We start from the raw sequence: 17431 nt of genomic DNA on the forward strand, positions 1-17431 counted from the left end.
ATGAACGCAGAGTCACACACTGAACCCCCAGTTTGGGGTCCGGACTGCGCATCCCCCCAACAACCCAACTCGTGGCATGGCCCAGCAGAGAGCAGCCCCCCCCCCCCCAGAAGAGCAAATATCTTCTTTCCAACTTCGCATCAGCCTTCGCCTCCTCGTGAAAAGCAGGGGGTCGTGGGGGTGGGGGTCGGGAGCGATTAGCCCCCCCCCCACTCGGGTAGCCGGGGCGTCCCCGCAGCCCCAGGCTGGGGGCGGGGGGGAGGCGAATCCAGTCCGGGTTTTGTGGGCGCGGGCGGGCGGGCGCGCGGGGGCCGGGGGCTGCGCGGACGGGGCCCGCGGGGAGGGGGGCGGCGACGGCGGCGGCGGCGGCGGCAGAAGACGCGCTCGGCTCGGCTCGCGCCCGGGGACGGACGGCGGCGCTAGGCCCGGAGCGCGCGGGCCCGGCCGGCGGCCGCATGGAGCAGCAGCGCAGCGCGGCCCGCGGATCCCGGGCGGCGGCGGCGGCGGCGGCGGCGGCGCGCACCCCCCCCCGCCCGCGCCCGGCGCGCCGCCCCGCCGTGAGCCCCGCTCGCCCGCCCGCCCGCCCCGGCCGCCGGCGTCCCCGCGGGCCGGTCCCGCGCCTCCGCCGCGCCCCGGAGCCCGCGCCGCGCGCGCGAAGCAGCAGCAGCAGCCGCCGCCGGCGATGCAGGCGCGCCGCCTGGCCAAGCGCTCCAGCCTGGGCGGCCGCCGCGGGGGCTGCGCGCCGCCCGGACCCCCCGCGCCCGCCCCGGGCCCCGATTGCTGGAGGCCGCCGCGGCCCGCGCCCCCGCCGCCCGCGCCGCGCGCCCACGGGCCCCCCGCCCCTCCGCGGGCCACCGCCGCCGTGTCGCCGCTGCCGCTGCCACTGCCACCGCCGCCGCCGCCGCCGCCGCCGGGGGACGAAGATGAGGACGGGGAGGGCGGGGGCCGGCGGCGCCGGGGGCTCGGCCGGGTGCCCGCCAAGCCCCGCGCGGTGGCCGAGGAGGAGGAAGAGGAGGAGGAGGAGGAGGAGGAGGACGACGACGACGACGAGGAGGGGATCGTCGAGGTGGTGGACGACGACGACGACGACGACGGCGACGAGGAGCGCTTCGCGCCCGTCGGCCCGGGCCGCGCGGTACCCAGGGGCCCGGCCCGGGGCGCGCCCAAGGTGCGTGCAGGGGGGCGGCGCGCGCGGGACCCGGGCTCGAACCCGCAGCCGGCCAAGTGCGGGCTGGAGGTCGCGGCGATCGGGCGGGAGGACGGACGCGGCGCCGGGCCCCGAGGGGTGTGTCCGGGGTGGGGGGAGCCGAGCTCCCGCGGGGCGCCCCGGCCGGGCCCGGGCTGTAGCGCGCGCTCGGGCGCGGGCGCTCGGGGAAGGGCCCCTCGCCCCCCGCAAGGCGGAGGAAGTTTGGCGCTGGGACGGGGTGGTGGGCGCCAGCTGGAGCCCGGCGGGAGACTGCAGTCTGCCCGGAGCCCGCGGGGGCGACCCCCTTCTCCGTCTTTGGCGGGCTCGCCGAGCCCTTGGCAGGGAACCGGCAAGCCAGCCTCCCCTGTCAATCTCTCACCGGTTCCTCCAGCCCAGAACAATTGTGCAGGAGTTTCTGTCGCGGGCGCTGGGGAGGGAGCGAACCCGTGCGCCCCAGCAGTCCAGCTCACCCCCCACCCCCAAAACCCCCACCCCAAATAAAATGAAATAAAATAAAAATAATAAAACTCCAAACCAAAACCAACACCTAAACCCCAAACCCAAATAACCCTCAGCCCTTGGTTTCTGCATGCATTTTTGCTGTCTTTTTTTCTTTTTTTTTGCTGTACCCCTGCCTGGTTGAGCTCAACAGTGCTCAGCTTTTTGTTGTGTATTCTAATGACTGCAGTTTTTTTTTTTTTTTAAGGAGGACGTCAGGGAAGGTGAAAGGGGAGGGTTAACGTTCAAAATTCTGCTGAGAATTCTAAAGAAGCCTCTCGGGCCCCAGAGCACCTGGGGATCTTTCCGTTTGTGTATCTCCGGGAGATAAGGGGGTTATTATTACACAACGGACCGGCTGGGGCTCTCAGGCATGCGATTGGACGAAGCAGACCACGTTGAGGTTCGTGCACTGTGTATGTTGCTAAGAAGTTTTGCGGGTGGCAAGTGAGTGGTAAGCATGGTAGTGCGATTTTTTTTCTCAAGCATGATTCTTACAACCAGCGCAATTCACAGAAGTTTCCAGATGATGTTGGTAGCTCAGGGAGACATAAATACGGAACTGTGTGAGCTCAAATGGTCATTCAAAAACGGCTTTAGCTTGCGAAAGGGGAGGGAAGGTCTCTCAGAGCATGAAGTTGCAGTTCCAAAGAAATGTTAAACGTTAAAATTTTGAGTAGCCCCAGAGTAGATACGGATTCACAGAGAATCTCCCCCAACGTAGACCACCCTGGAAGTGGCAGTTCTGGGGGGTGCGAAGTGTTCAGTCAGGAATCACTTGGGGTGATAGTTTTTGACAGTTGCTTGTTGGAATCCGGACCGCAACCGAGCTCATTATCATAGGCTGCCAAAAAGCCTGCATTGTATGGCTGTGGCATAGAAGTGGGTTCGGAATTAAGTTACTTGGCATCATTGACATTGAGTAACAAGAGTAGTAACATGCCCTAATTTTTTTTTCTCTTTCTAGAAATACTGAACTTATTTCTTGTGGTTAGAACACTGGTTGTACAATTTGTGATAGAAAAATGGGCTTTTTATTCTCTTTGGTTAAAGTAAACGCTGTGATTTTAAAAAAAAAATATATATATATATAGAAACCAGATAGGCCATGATAAATTACAATAAGAAAAGATTTTTCTTATTGCCAGATTTCTGTTTTCTTCAAATGGATTTGTAAATGGACTCTATTTTGGCCCACCAAATAAATTTTTAGAGTTTTCTATGCTGAGTGTTTAACATAATTTTAATGAATTTTTCACAGCTTTAAAGTCTTTTTTTTTTCTTCTTGGGTCACACCCGGCAATGCACAGGGGTTACTCCTGGCTCTGCACTTAGGAATTACTCCTGACGGTGCTCGAGGGACCATATGGGATGCTGGGAATCGAACCCCGATTCGCCGTGTGCAAGGCAAACACCTTACCCGCTGTGCTATCGTTCCAGCCCCTAAAGTTGTATTGATATAGCTGCTGAAAAGATTTCCAAATGAACTATAACAGAAGCATTTATTTTAACCAATGGAATAACAAACTTTCAGATAATATTTCAGATTATCGGTTTTCAGATAATGCATATAAGATAGGATACATAAATACATATACCGCTATATTTACTATCTTATTCAAATGTTTATTGAGCACCTATTGTGTGCCAAGTGCTATAAAACAGCAAGCACTTTCCAGAGCACTTACAGGTAGTGACAGGAGTCAGAAACCCTGGAGAGACCAGCAGGGAAGCCTGGTGCCTGAGTTTACAGATGCGTGCTCTGAGGAAACACTGGTATCTCGGAGCTAGGAAGGAGCGAGAGAAAATTTGTGGAGAGAAGGCCTTCCCGGGGAGGTGACATTTGATCTGAGATGGGAGAGGTGAATCTTTGAAAGATATTTCCCGTCTGGAAAGATTTCCAGGAAATATTTGCCTCTAACAATTGCTGGGATGGTGGTGAGGAGAGAAATTTGAGAGCATGGGTGGAGCTTGATAGGTAGCCAGAGGCATCCCAGGGGAGGGCGGAGACTGGCCGCAGAAAGCCCGTGTCCCTCTGGAAAGAGGGCAGACTTCTGAGTCGCACGCAGTGAAGGCGTACTGGCTGCTTGGCATCTCTTTCTGCCGAGGGGTGGGACCTCTTAAGTGGTGCTCAGGCAGCCACCAGGGGTGGGATGGAGTGGGGGTACTTCTGGTGATGCTTGGTTATTCAGCCAGCACTTTTGTGCTTGGGCCCCAGGGTGAAGCCCTGCTAGGACCCTGTGGTGCTGGGGTCTCCCTCAGGGTCACCCCAGGACGGGAACCCCCCGGGTGGGCTTTGGGGAGAGCAGGTTGGCGCCCTCAGTGCGTGCCCGTGGGGCGGGGAGGGAAACTTCGGCCGGGTGGACAGGAGCAGAGCTGGAGTTGCAGACAGATTTGGGATGGAAGGTTAAAAGGAGCTTTTGTGCCAGTGGGATAGGAGAGGGGAGGTGTTCGAAGGAAAGAGAGACCCCCAAGTGACGTGAGAGGTGCTGTTTGCTGAGACTGGGAAGTCTGGAAGCATCACAGATTTTTGTGATGGAAATAAAAACATCCAGTCTTCTGTTTTGGCCTTGCTGCATCTGGGAAGAGGATTAAACCTTTAGAGAGAGATGCAGTTGGGCAGATGGCGGTAGAATGAGAATGTGGAGCTGAGGGGAGAGAGAGAGAGAGAGAGAGAGAGAGAGAGAGAGAGACAGACAGGCAGGCAGACAGGCAGACAGAGACAGAGAGTCAGAGACAGAGATAGAGACAAAGACCGAGATAGAGACAGAGACAGAGTGACAGAGACAGAGAGTGAGAGACAGACAGAGATAGATACAGAGAGACAGACACACACACAGAGAGAGAGAGAGAGAGAGAGAGAGACAGACAGACAGACAGACAGACAGAGTGCAACAAGAGTCGTCAGCATGTTGAAGTCTTAAAAATGGACAGAATTGAAGGGCAGGAGGCCAAGGGCGGAGACCTTTAGCGGAGACTCCGGGCGCTGCTTTGTTGAGTGGAGCTGTAGAGGGAGAAGCCAGCGAGGATCAATGAGAAGCAGCAGCTGCATAGGTTAGAGAAGAATGACAAAAGATGAAAACCATAAGCAGGAGGTTAGCTCTCTCCAGCGAGCCAAGAGACGGGCTGGTTCTCAGATGAGCTGTGTGGACTCAACTGGGCTGTTGAACACGATAAGGAAAGAGATCTGTTCCATTGGATCAGATCATGTGCAACTTCTTGGTATCCCTAATTGAAGAATGTCAAGCCGGGGTGATGGCTATAGAGTAGGCTGAACAGGCCCAAGGGGGAGAATGCAGGAAGGCAGATGAGAAACTCTTACCAGGTCCTGTTGGATAAGAAGAGAATGCAGAGGGCAAGTGAGGGCATGTGGTCTAGATTGATTGATTGATTTTTTTTTTTTTTTTTTTTTTTTTTTTGCTTTGGGATCACACGCAGTGGTATGAAAAAGCCGCTTCCAGTTCTGCGTTCTGGGGCTGCCTTCAAGGTGCTTGGGGGACCGTGCTGGAGATGGCACCGGGCCTCCTGCACCCAGAGCCTGCACTCAGCCTGCTGCTGCCTCTCTGGTCCTTCTTTAATTGTTTAATAGTAAGACACAGTTGACTCTCAGGGGAACGAGATGCCCGAGAGAGACTGGATTGTGTTGGTTTTCTGTTGTGTAATAATAAATCGCCACAGACTCTTGCCTTTTCAGTGGTTTTCCTGATCTCTGCAGGTTCAGAGTCCAGGGTTGGCTTAACTGGGTGCCTCCAGGTCCCAATAACAGCCGTTAGCATCACAGAAGGTTTTGGACTGTGTTCTCACCCCACCGGAGAGTTGACAGGGGGTGAATGCAATGTGCGGCTCACTCTGCTTGTAAACAGAGTTCGCTGCCTTGCTTCTGTAGGTCTGAGCTGGTCCCAGCTTCCTGCTGGCTGTCACTCTAAGGCGGCCCTGAGCTCTCGAACAGCCTCTCTGCCACCCCATCTCCACCCCGTGCAGTGCTTTACCATGTGGCCTTCGAGTGGCTTCTCACAGTCCAGTGCCAGGTGAGGCCATTTAAGTCAACAATAGACCACAGAGTGACAGCGGTCGATATGTGTGTATCTATCTATGTCCCTAGGTGTGTAGTATACTGTATCATTTATAATTATGTAATTGTAGCACTGTCCTCCCGTTGTTCATTGATTTGCTCGAGCGGGTCCAGTAACGTCTCCATCATGAGACTTGTCGTTACTGTGTTTTGGCATATTGAATATGTCACGGGTAGCTTGCCAGGCTACCCGTGTGGGCGAGAGACTCTTCGTAGTTTGCCGGGCTCTCCAAGAGGGGTGGAGGAATCGAACCCGGCTCTGCTGGGCAGACCGCGTGCAAGGCAAATGCCCTTCTGCTGTGCTAGCACTCTAGCCCAATTATGTGATTACATAATCTGAAGTTTGTATGATGATGAAATTGCCCAAAAATACATTTTTTTCCCAGACCCTATCTCAGCCATTAAACAATGCCTTAATGACTAAATCAAGCCAGCAATGGACTGTAAGTACCGGTCACTATCGCAGTGGAGTCTCACGTGTGCCCTGGAATAACAGGAGCAGAAACTGCATCACTTTACTATATTCTGTCGGTTAGAATTGAGCCACCCATGCATAACAAAGGATGGAGAAATACAAGGGCCTGTTTACCAGGAGGTGAGGACATCCGGGGACACAAGCAGAAGGATCATTGCAGGTGATTCATGCTCGGATGAACCTTGGATCAGGGCTTGGACTTTGTGGGTCATTCTTCCACAAAAATCGGGAGATGATAGAGGAAAAGGGTCCAGATACAGGTAGTTTTATATTGGATGATGGTCAGAGGAAGTTGCACTTGTCCGATGGCTTCTGTTTTTCCCATGTGGCAAAAGGGAGAGTCACCAACTTAAACACTGTTCCCCCATTGTTCATTGATTTGCTGGAGCGGGCCCAGTAATGTCTCCATTGTGAGACTTGTTGTTACTGTGTTTGGCATATTGAATACATCATGGGTAGCTTGCCAGGCTTTGCCGTGCAGGCGAGATACTCTGAGTAGCTTGCCGGGCTCTCCGAGAGGGGCGGAGGAATTGGGCTGCGCACAAGGCAACCGCCCTACCGCTGTGCTATCACTCCAGCCGTGGTAGGCAGCGTGTCAGTCTCACCAACTAAAGTTGAAAGAAATTTGAAGTGCTAAAGACGAGAAATAATTTTTGGGGAGAGTAAGAGAGGTAACACACTAGGGAGGACAGATAGGGTTGCCAGATAGATTTAAGAACACGTTGATATTTATGGTTCTATATTTGAAGTACAAGCAGACTTTCTAGGTATGTGATTCTTCCCACTTCATTCTTTTTGCTCTTACGCAGAGTAATAATAATAATCAGAATCATTCTAATAATATATCAATTGCCTACCAGCACTGGGGCAAGTCTAAGTGTCTAGTCTCATTTAGCCATCGTCATATGTTCATATTCATGGGCAATATTATACATTTTTATATAACACTAATGTATCCATAGGCAGTACATTACGATTCATGATAGTATCGTGTTAATTCTATATAGGCAATAAACAGCTTACTTACAGAGTGAAACTGGCAGATACTGGTGTGTACCACAGGTGGCTCACACATGAAAGTGGTTTAATTAGCACAGATTGTAGCACCATTCAGTGTGTCAAATTGCCACAGTTGTTCGGTGCAGTGCAGAGGTGTGAGCCATGGGCATTAGCTTCAGAGCTGGCAGGCATCCTCTGACTGTGCAGTGCACTGTCTGCTTTCTTCTATTCGGGAGCCGTCTGTCGTGATGCTCAGGGGCTCCTCTTGGCTCTGTGCTTGGGGACTCACTCCTGGTCATTCTGGCAGAGGACCATATGCAGAGCCAGGGATTGAACCGCATCAGGCTATCTTTCTGACCCTGCACTGTCTCTTGTAGGCAAAGCAGAATTCAGGAGGGACCGGATTTAGCCACAATGGATATAAAGTGATAAATACATTGTGGAAGAAGTTGGCACTGCTCTGACTCTAATGATGGGTTATGGGATCTAAGTGGGCACAAAAAGTGGGGTGAGAGCAAGTGAAAAACTCATGGGACAGGGCCGGAGCAATAGCACAGAGGCTAGGGTGTTTGCCTTGCACACGGCCAACCTGGGTTCTATTCCTGGCATCCCATATGGTCCCCCAGGCACCGCCAGGAGTGATTCCTGAGTGTAGAGCCAGGAGTAACCCCCGAGCATTGCAGGGTGTGACCCCCAAAAAAATAAAAGAAAAATAAAAAAAAAACTCATGGAACGGTGGATTGAAGAGGACAAGGAGTAAACTAATGAAATAAAAAATGGAAACAAGGGTTGGTGAGATAGTTGCAGGGGTTAAGACACTTGCCTTCTACTCAGTCACTCATGGTTCGAATCACGACACTTCATATGGTCCCCAGAGCATCTCCAGGGCTGAACAAAGAGCCCTGAAATACAGCTGGATGTGCTCCCAAAATTGAGAAAAAATAATTTTAAATATAAGACAGTTGGGACTCCCAAAGAGCATAATATGAACAAATTTTACTGAAAACGATGAGCCAGGAACTGTACCGAATGCTTCATCCAAAGAAAGATCTCCTGAGAAATTACGAACTGGAACTCAAGCATGGACACATTGTAAATCACGAGGCCTAAATTGAAAAGGTTATTAAATCAAAAAGTTATGACCTGGGTGGGCCAGAGCAATAGTGCAGTGGGTAGGGCGCTTGTCTCACATGCAGCTCACCTGGGTTTGATCACTGGCACCCCATATGGTCCTCTGAGCCTTCCAAGATAGAATCTTTTACACAGCCAGGAGTAAGCCCTGAGCACTGCTGGATATGGTCCAAAAACAAAACAAAAAAAAATTATGACTTGGTTATCAGTGTAGCTTCAAATACCTACCTAGGCCTTATGGCAAAGTGAGATTCTGGGCCATGTCCATAGCCTATACTTATGGTCACGGATCTGAAATCTCCCCTTATTTATTTGGGATTTATACGCTCATTTATTTCGAGATATACTTGGGATAACTATGGAAATACAGGAATGGATGATGTTACAAAATATCAGCGATGTATTAGCTTGGTTACCAAATGGACACTAACAGACTTTATTTAAATAAGACCACAGGAAACTCTGTTTTACAGGGTTTTTGGTTCTGATCAAAGGAAGCTTGTACAGTTATTGGATTCCACCCTCCCACACCCCCAAACAGCTAATGAGCCTCTGAGGCCCTTGCAGGAAGAACTTTTAGCAGCACAGTAAATAATATCTCCAACCAGAGTTTAATGGGAAAAGAAAAATAGGAGGAGGAAGGGTTAAAAGTAAAATCTGTTGACAGCGAAGGCCAAACAATAGGGAATTGAGACAGTGAGGCCCAGATTGTGGCCAGATTTCATACGGTGGCAGCGTGTAGGGCAAGACCTGCAGAATCTGAAGGGGTTGATAAATCACTGGTGTAAGAAATGTTGGAGGAACCTAGACATGAGTGACTGCTAGGCGTTCTGTCAAGATTGAATCTGATGGAAAACTGGGGGGAAAAAACTTCAAAATGAGAACAATATATGTCAAAGTTCACTCATCAAGTGCCCAATAAATATTAATCAAATAGAACCTGCTTCTTGTGTGCCAGCTCTTCGGAGATGGTTAACACAGCCATTACACTATCTCTTGAATATCAGATGACTTTAAGAAGTCTTTGGCAGGGACTGTGCAGCCAACACTGAATTCCAATTTGCTAACAAGTTATGTGTCTTGCAAATGGTCTGTGTTGCTCGAGCAAAAGGCATGTGCTTAAGATACCAGACAAAGTTGTCATTCACTGCATCGTGCACTGCCGGAGTTGGAAGGGAAACGGAGATTATCTGGTAACCCAATAGGCTTGTTTGACTGCCTCGAACACTGAACCTGTGCAAGGTGAACTGCTTCGTCCAGCGAAGGCTGCTCAGCGTGTGAGGTGAAGCCGGGATCAGTGCCCTGGACAGACACCCCCAAGTTATCACCCTCCTTTCTTCCTGGGATAATGCCTTCCGCCTGGGGAGTGAGCTCCATTTCACTCCCAGTAGCGGGTAGAAAAACTGTGCTTTCCTGAAGTCTGTTACCAGCCACTCCTTGTTTTATTTTTGAAGTGTCCTTCATAAAGTAAGTCATGGAGAGGAGAGGTGGGACCGTCTGTGATCTGTGAATCCTTCTTGGTTCGGTCCCTTCTCCCCGTACATTTTCTAAGGGACATGTGTACAGTGAGTGAGGATAATGACAAGTGAGAAATGAGTTCATTTCCTCATGAACTGAGTGCCCGTAAATCCGGTACGATGCTTCTGGTAAACTGGGCTAGAAGGTAATTTATCCTCAGCCTTTAACTTTAAAAAAAAGTATGTTTTTATTTTTTTACAGGTATATACATAAAAATTAATATTATGAATAATTTTATGCTGATACATTAAAATTTTATGAAATAGATAAATCCTGTCACTGTCACTGTCTTCCCATTGTTCATTGATTTGCTCGAGCGGGCCCAGTAACGTCTCCATTGTGAGACTTTGTTGTTACTGTGTTTGGCATATCGAATATGTCATGGGGAGCTTGCCAGGCTTTGCTGTGCAGGCGAGATACTCTCGGTAGCTTGCCAAGCTCTCTGAGAGGGGCGGAGGAATCGAACTTGGGTTGGCCAGGTCGGCGCGTGCAAGGCAAACGCCCTATCCGCTTGGGCTGTGGTTCCAGCCCAGATAAATCCTACAAATGTACAATTTTGTAAGAGTGAGGAAAGAATTAAGAAAAAATTAAGGAAGAATCTAAATAGGCCTATAAAAGTATAAAAGTGCATTTTATGCTTATAAGAGAATATTGACTTTATGTCAGAAAGTATTACAGATAATGCTGAGTATCTGCATTAATAAGTAAAGTCATGTAATAAATATCCTTATAGACATATAAATATTACCAGTATAGTTATCACTAACAGAGTTACTTGGTACTGGTTGAGCTTTTCTGTCAAGAATAGAGAAATTTCTGTTGTTCCTAATTGTGTTGGTAGAGATTGTAACTTGCAATTTGAGTTATACTCTGAGCTTTTGATTTGAATGTTTCTAGGAATACTTTAAATTGAGTCTACATTAGTGTCATAATTTAAAGTCAGTTCGAACTTGGTTTTCTATTCTTGCCAGAATTTGGTGATCAGAATCACTGTTAGCCTCAGAAATAAAATCACAAACTTATTTGTGTGCCTTCCTTTGAATTAATAAATAAATAGCCTTGGGGATAAAAGAAAACACATTACCAGTATAGACATAGAATATTCAATATAAATGCCAATTCATTATTGAAAAATAAATTCCTTAGCAAGCTAGGGATAAACAGACTTTTCTTAATCTATAGAGGATAACCATAAGCACGAGGAGTGAATGCCATTCTTAGTGGCAACGTGCAGAAAAGCTTGTCTCTTTTTTTAAACAAGTTTCTTCAGTGCTTCTTGCGAAATTCACTTCAAGGCCACAAACTCCCTCAGCTGTTGCTGATGCATGGAGCTCTGTACCATTCCTGCAGACTTTTCAAACCCGAATGATAACTGGGTAAAGCATTCTTCGTGCAGTGTTTATTTCATTGAGACGTTTATTTTTCAAATCTGTGTCCATACCCTTTTCTGGCTTGTAGAGGCTCTTGATAGATCTATGAATCTTGCAGGTTTTTCTTTGTATGTAAGTTTCTTTACTGATTTTGCGTTTTCAATCGTCTGTCTCTATTTTCGGTTTGTAGCATTCTGATAATAATGTGCCTTGGAGTTTTTCTATTTGAATCTATTTTTCCGGGGACCCTTCATGCCTCTCGGATCTCAGTGCTTGCATTCTTCAGCTCTGGGAGATTTTAACTATGATTCCTCTAACTAGAAGTTCTTCACCAAATTTGTCTTTCTGTTCTCCAGGGACTTCTATGATTCTTATATTGTTCCTCTTAAACTCATCCCACACTTCTCTTGTGTGCTATGCATTTCTTTTCAGACTTTTTCCCCCATCTCGTGTTGTATCCTAGAGGTTTCCTACCTCTCATCTCAAAGCTCCTTGATCTTTTCCTCAGCAGCTGTTCTTTTGCTGCTCAGACCTTCTTTCTATGGAGTTTTTTTTCATGTCTTCTACCATAGACTTTATTTCTGTCAGTTCTCATTGTAGTCTTCTCATGTCCACTCCCATACTTTTGCGTTGCTACCTGTGGAATCCTTTCCTTGAGCTCATTAAGCATCCTTAACATGGTGTCACTGGCATCATTCTCCGAGTTTCCAGAGTTGCTTGGTACTGGTTGAGCTTTTCATGTTGTTATTTTCCATCCTGGAGCTTGGTGGACTTCCCTGCATCTTCCACATCGTGTTCTCCATGTTGCTGCTGCTTTGAGGGTGAATTGTTATCGTCAGCTCCCTGAGGAGTCTCAACTTGGGCTGGGTGTTTCTCTTTCCTCTCCCTGCCTGTCACTGTCCATTAACAGTTGGCCCACGTGTGTGCAGTGCGAGGCGTGCTGAGTGGCGCTCTCCTCGGAACCTTTTTGCTACTGGGAATTCTGTGATGGAGGTTTGGGTGTGCAGACCCAGCTGCGAGGGGGGCCCATTAGCTTCCACTTCCACAGAAGACGCAGGGGTGCCAGCCAGGAGGCTGACCCCGCCTGGAAAGTTAGGTGAATTCGCAGAGCATCTGCGAGGTGGAAGTAGGCCTGCAGAGAGGCAGAAGGCAGGTGTGGAGGCTGCTGGGATGGAGACATTTCTCTGTAAGGGGCCGCATGGCCGTGTGTGAGCACAGGAGCTTGTAGGAGCACTGGCCACAGAAGGCAGTGGCATGCAGGGCTGGTGTCTGTCTTTTTTTTTTTTCCTTTTGGGTCACACCCAGCGATGCTCAGGGGTTACTCCTGGCTCTGGCTCTGCACTCAGGAATTAGTCCTGGTGGGGACCATATGGGATGCTGGGAATCGAACCCGGGTCGGCCGCGTGCAAGGCAAACACCCTACCCGCTGTGCTGTCACTCCAGCCCCCAGGGTTAGTGTCTGAATTGGGGCTTTGCACCTGCAGAGCACAGGCGATACCACCTCCTTGCTCCCCACCTTGTAGATATTTATTGTGGGTCATTGTTATCACACCCCTAGTACACACCCGAGAAATAACCATGATTCAGGCCTACTCTTATTTCGGGGTGTCTGCATCTTAAATTCTTGCCACGGTACCTATAAAGCACTTCCAAGCCCCTTTTCTTTTCTTTTTTTTCCCTTTTAAATCTCCATTATCGATATTAGAGCTGCTGAGAAAGCTTACTTGGGTGTGACAATTTAGACTATGATTTTTGTACTCTTTGGGCTGGAGTGATAGCACAGCGAGTAGGGCGTTTGCCTTGCACGTGGCAGACCCAGGTTCAATTCCTCCATCCCTCTTGGAGAGCCTGGCAAGCTACTGAGAGTATCCCGCCCACAGGGCAGAGCCCGGAAAGCTCCCCGTGGCATATTCGGTATGCCAAAAACAGTAACAACAAGTCTCACAGTGGAGACGTCACTGGTGCCCGCTCGAGCAAATCGATGAACAACAGGACAAGACTCAGATAGAGAAGGGAGCACCAAACAAAGGGTGTTGGGAGGATCCTCCCAGGATGGGAGAAGCATGCTGAAAGTAGACTATAGACCAAACATGATTGTCACCCATTGTCTCTTTTGCAAACCACAACACCCAAAAGGAGAGAGAAAACTAAAGGGAATGCCCTGCCACAGAGGCAGGGTGGGATGGGGGGGGGATGGGTGTGGGAGGGATACTGGGATCCATGGTGGTGGGAAATGGGCACTGGTGGAGGGATGGGTATTTGATCATTGTATAATTACAAGCACACAAATTTGTAAGTCTACAACTGTACCTCATGGTGTCTCACTAATAAAAGTTTAAAAAAATTTTAAAAAATGATAAAAAAAAAAAAAAACTATAGCCAGGACTTCAATGGAGAAGATGACACGGTTTAGCCAGGGGTGATTCCTAAACAATCAGTCAAATCTGGCAAATAATCACTGTTTTCTAGACGAAGGGAAAAAGATGCGTGAGTGGGGTGATTGAATTCTTACAATTCACTGAAGAATCTGCTTTTGAGTAATCTACGTTGCAGTTGCTACGTAGCCAAAACGATCGAAGCCCAGAGTTTTGAGTGAGTGGACCGTTAAGGTCGGAACCTTGCAGTGCCATACGCGAGGGAACTTTCCGTGTCAGGATCGCGAGGGAACTTTCCGTGTCAAGATGCCAGGCACTCGGTGCATAGCCGTGAAAGGGTGCGCGCGCCTGGGTGCTGCTCTCGAGAACTGACTCAGACGCCTCTCTTTGCACCGCCTGCCAGTTTTTCAGTTGACACACTTGCTTTTCTTAAGTTCCTGTCATAATGGAAGATTAAATGAATGTAAAATTCCCCTGATTCAGACTAATTGGGGATGGCTAGTCAAAATAAGTGGATGTCAAAAAAGCTCCAACAGTTTAAATTAAGTTCAATTTTTTAAAAGGCCGTATGCCTTGAAATCCCATCCGATGAAAGCGGCGGCGAGGGTAATTCGAGTTCATTAATGTGGCCTCCTGTGAGAGCGTCCTGAGAAGCTGCGAGAGAACTGGATGGACTCCGAGCAGGTACCTCGCCCACCTCTCTTTTTCTGGAGATGAGGAAGCCCAGGTTCCGAGTTCGGTTTTGGCTTCCTTGCCTGCTGGTCTCTGCGCTTCGGTGCTCCTCACGTCTATAAATGAGATAATGTGGTTCTGTTCTTGTGCTGTTATTGGCTATAGGTCAGAGTCCTCCTGAGATTACCTTTGGTTGGCAACTTATTTCCGTCATGGTTACAGAGAGGACTCACACCCAGTGATGCTCAGGGCTTACTCCTGACTCTGTGCTCGAGAATCAATTGTGGTGGTGCTCAGGGAAGCTATTTTTCATGCTAGGGATCAAATCAGCATCAACTGCCTGCAAGAGAAGCCCTGTAATCTCTATCAAGTCTATCTGGCCCCTCAGAAAGGACCCTTGTAAATTTTTACGCAACGATCTAGATTTTCAGTTATTTTTACCATTACAACCGCCTCGTCTTTGCTTGCTACCAAGGTATTTCAGAGCTTTGTCTCCTGAAGTGACGTCGCTCTGTTCTCTGGGCTGGCCATGAATTGTGCCTGAATCTGTTTTAGCCCAGGAGGCTGTGAGTCATTTATCTACTTCTGTAAAGAAGACAGACACTTGGCTGCTTCTGCCTGACAGAGCTATGGTTCTTATATTGAAGGAAACCTGGTAACCATCAAACGGGTGGGAAAATGTTTTCTATACATATTGGATATGTGAGTCTGAAACAGTAGCAATGCAGTAGTGGTACCTTCCAACACCTCTAACTTGGCATTGGTTGAGACTCTAAGATGTGCTTTGCCATTCCAAAATCCCTCAGCTGTTACCTGTAGGGTTTTTAAATTTTTTTTTTTATTAATATCTTATTTTAAGGGCATGCCTGATGGTGTTCAGGGCTGACTCCTGGCTCTGCACTCAGGGATCAGTCCTGGCAGGCTCAGGGCACCATATGGGATGCCGGAGATCAAACCCAGGTCATCTGTGTGCAAGGCAAGCACCCTACCCACTGGACTATTGCTCTGGCCCTGAGCCTGTTTTATTTTTGTTCGGTGAAGAATTCATGCTTTGTTTGGGTGTAAATGAGGAAACATAGCCCAGTGCTTACCCAGAAGTTCTTGCATTTGCTTGCTTTTACTGTCAGGGGGAAATGGAATGCTCCGATACTCCAGGTAGGGAATCAAGGGGACTCTATAAGTGAAGCAACTTGGGAAAATTCTAGTTAAAAACAGATACAATTTTTTTCATTTATGAAATATTTTGGGCTGGAGCGATAGCACAGCAGTAGGGCATTTGCCTTGCACGCAGCCGACCCGGGTTCGATTCTTCTGCCCCTCTCAGAGAGCCCGGCAAGCTACCGAGAGTATCCTGCCAGCACAGCAGAGCCTGGCAAGCTCCCCATGGCATATTCGATATGCCAAAACCTGTAACAAGTCTCACAGTGGAGACGTTACTGGTGCCTGCTCGAGCAAATGGATGAACAATGGGAGGACAGTGCTACAGCGCTACAGTGCTATGAAATAGTTTAAACATAGGGGAACTTAGAAGGGTAATACAATACCCATATACCTATAAAGAGGTCACTGACCATAGTACGAAGGGGCAATTTTGAGCCTGTAAGAAGTTGAACATAGATTGTGGCATCTGCATATTAATTGCATTACATAGGCTCTTTTCCTAGAGTGTCTTTTCCTTGGGATACATTTTGGGAAATACTGGTTTTATAGTTATTTGCGGAGAAAGTGGAATAGAGTTATTTGCAGGGGAGGCAGTGCTCATGGACTAACTCTGGCTCTGTGCTCAGGGGTCGCTCCTGGGGTTCTCAGAGGGCTGTACTTGATGCCAGGGATGGAAACTAGGTTGACCACATGCAAGGCAAGCACCTTACCCCACTAAATTATCTTTCTGGCTTATATAGTTATTTTTTATTTTCCATAGATAAATGTTTTTTACTTGGTATAGATAAAAAAAAACGAAATAAAGGATTAAGTTGTCATACACACGGACGGAGCAGGCTTAAAATGTTAGTGGATCATGCAAGCTTTGAAGTACTTTTCCTCCTAAAAGCTGGTAATGCTTCTTCAGTATCGTTTCTGTTGAGGAAAAGGAAGTGTTTCATGTGGTAAATTTTCACTTGTGTATTTGCGAATGCCATTCTTGTGTGTGAAGTTTTAAACGTGGTAGGAAACACTTTCTATCTGGGTCAATCAGGCCCCACAGAGGGCCTAGTGGGAAAAATCGGCGATGTGAGAAGTGCTATCATAACAGAATTAGAAAGTGCCAAGGGAGCAGAAAATCGCAAGGTGTTTTGCACCCAGGGAAGTGTATTTGATAGTAAGCTTGCAATTTTCTAAAACAACGTATAGTGAAATCTGATAATCTTATAAACAATGTGAAGATAAATTCACTCAGAAAGTAAGAGTGACACATACTGTTCAACAATAATGACTACTGCAAACAAAGGGATTGCGCATGTTGGGTGTCTTGTGTTACAGTGCCTTGTTGGACATGGCTTAGCATTTATTTCAGTATCACCCAACATTTTTTTTTTGTTTTCTTTGGATGTATCTTTATTTATTTATTTAATTTTTTATTTAAATTTTTATTAGTGAAACACCATGAGGTACAGTTGTAGACTTACAAATTTTTGTGCTTGGGTTTCAGTTATACAATGATCGAATACCCATCCCTCCACCAGTGCCCATTTTCCACCACCAGTGATCCCAGTATCCCTCCCACCCCCATCCTCCCCCCATTCCACCCTGCCTCTGTGGCAGGGCATTCCCTTTTGTTCTCTCCTTTTGGGTGCTGTGGTCTGCAAAAGAGGCATTGAGTGGCAATCATGTTCAGTCCATAGTCTACTTTCAACATGCATCTCCCCTCCTGGAAGGATCCTCCAAACACCCTTTATTTGGTGCTTCCCTTCTCTATCTAAGCTGCCCTTTCCCCTAGAATGCCCGACTGGCCTCTAAGCTATGGAGTAATCCTGCTGGTGCTGATCTCAGCTATTCTTGGGTATTAATCTCCTATTTTGTTACTTTATGTCCCCCAGATGAATGCAATCTTTCTATGTCTATCTCTCTCTCTCTGACTCATTTCGCTTAGCATGATACTTTCCATGTAGTACCACTTGTATGTAAATTTCATGACTT

General features: G+C 48.3%; 1 protein-coding gene across 1 annotated transcript in view; it reads left to right on the plus strand.

The window, feature by feature from the left end:
• The first annotated feature begins 682 nt into the window (after positions 1 to 682).
• Positions 683 to 17431, plus strand: part of ZNF704 (zinc finger protein 704) — a 232864-nt gene continuing 216115 nt past the window's right edge. The window contains exon 1 of the mRNA XM_056110931.1: positions 683 to 1168. Within this exon, the coding sequence (XP_055966906.1) occupies positions 683 to 1168 (486 nt within the window). The remainder of the gene's footprint in view (positions 1169 to 17431) is intronic.

This window comes from Sorex fumeus, unplaced genomic scaffold (genome assembly GCF_029834395.1).
Source record: "Sorex fumeus unplaced genomic scaffold, SorFum_2.1 ptg000002l, whole genome shotgun sequence".
Classification (NCBI taxonomy): Eukaryota; Metazoa; Chordata; class Mammalia; order Eulipotyphla; family Soricidae; genus Sorex; species Sorex fumeus.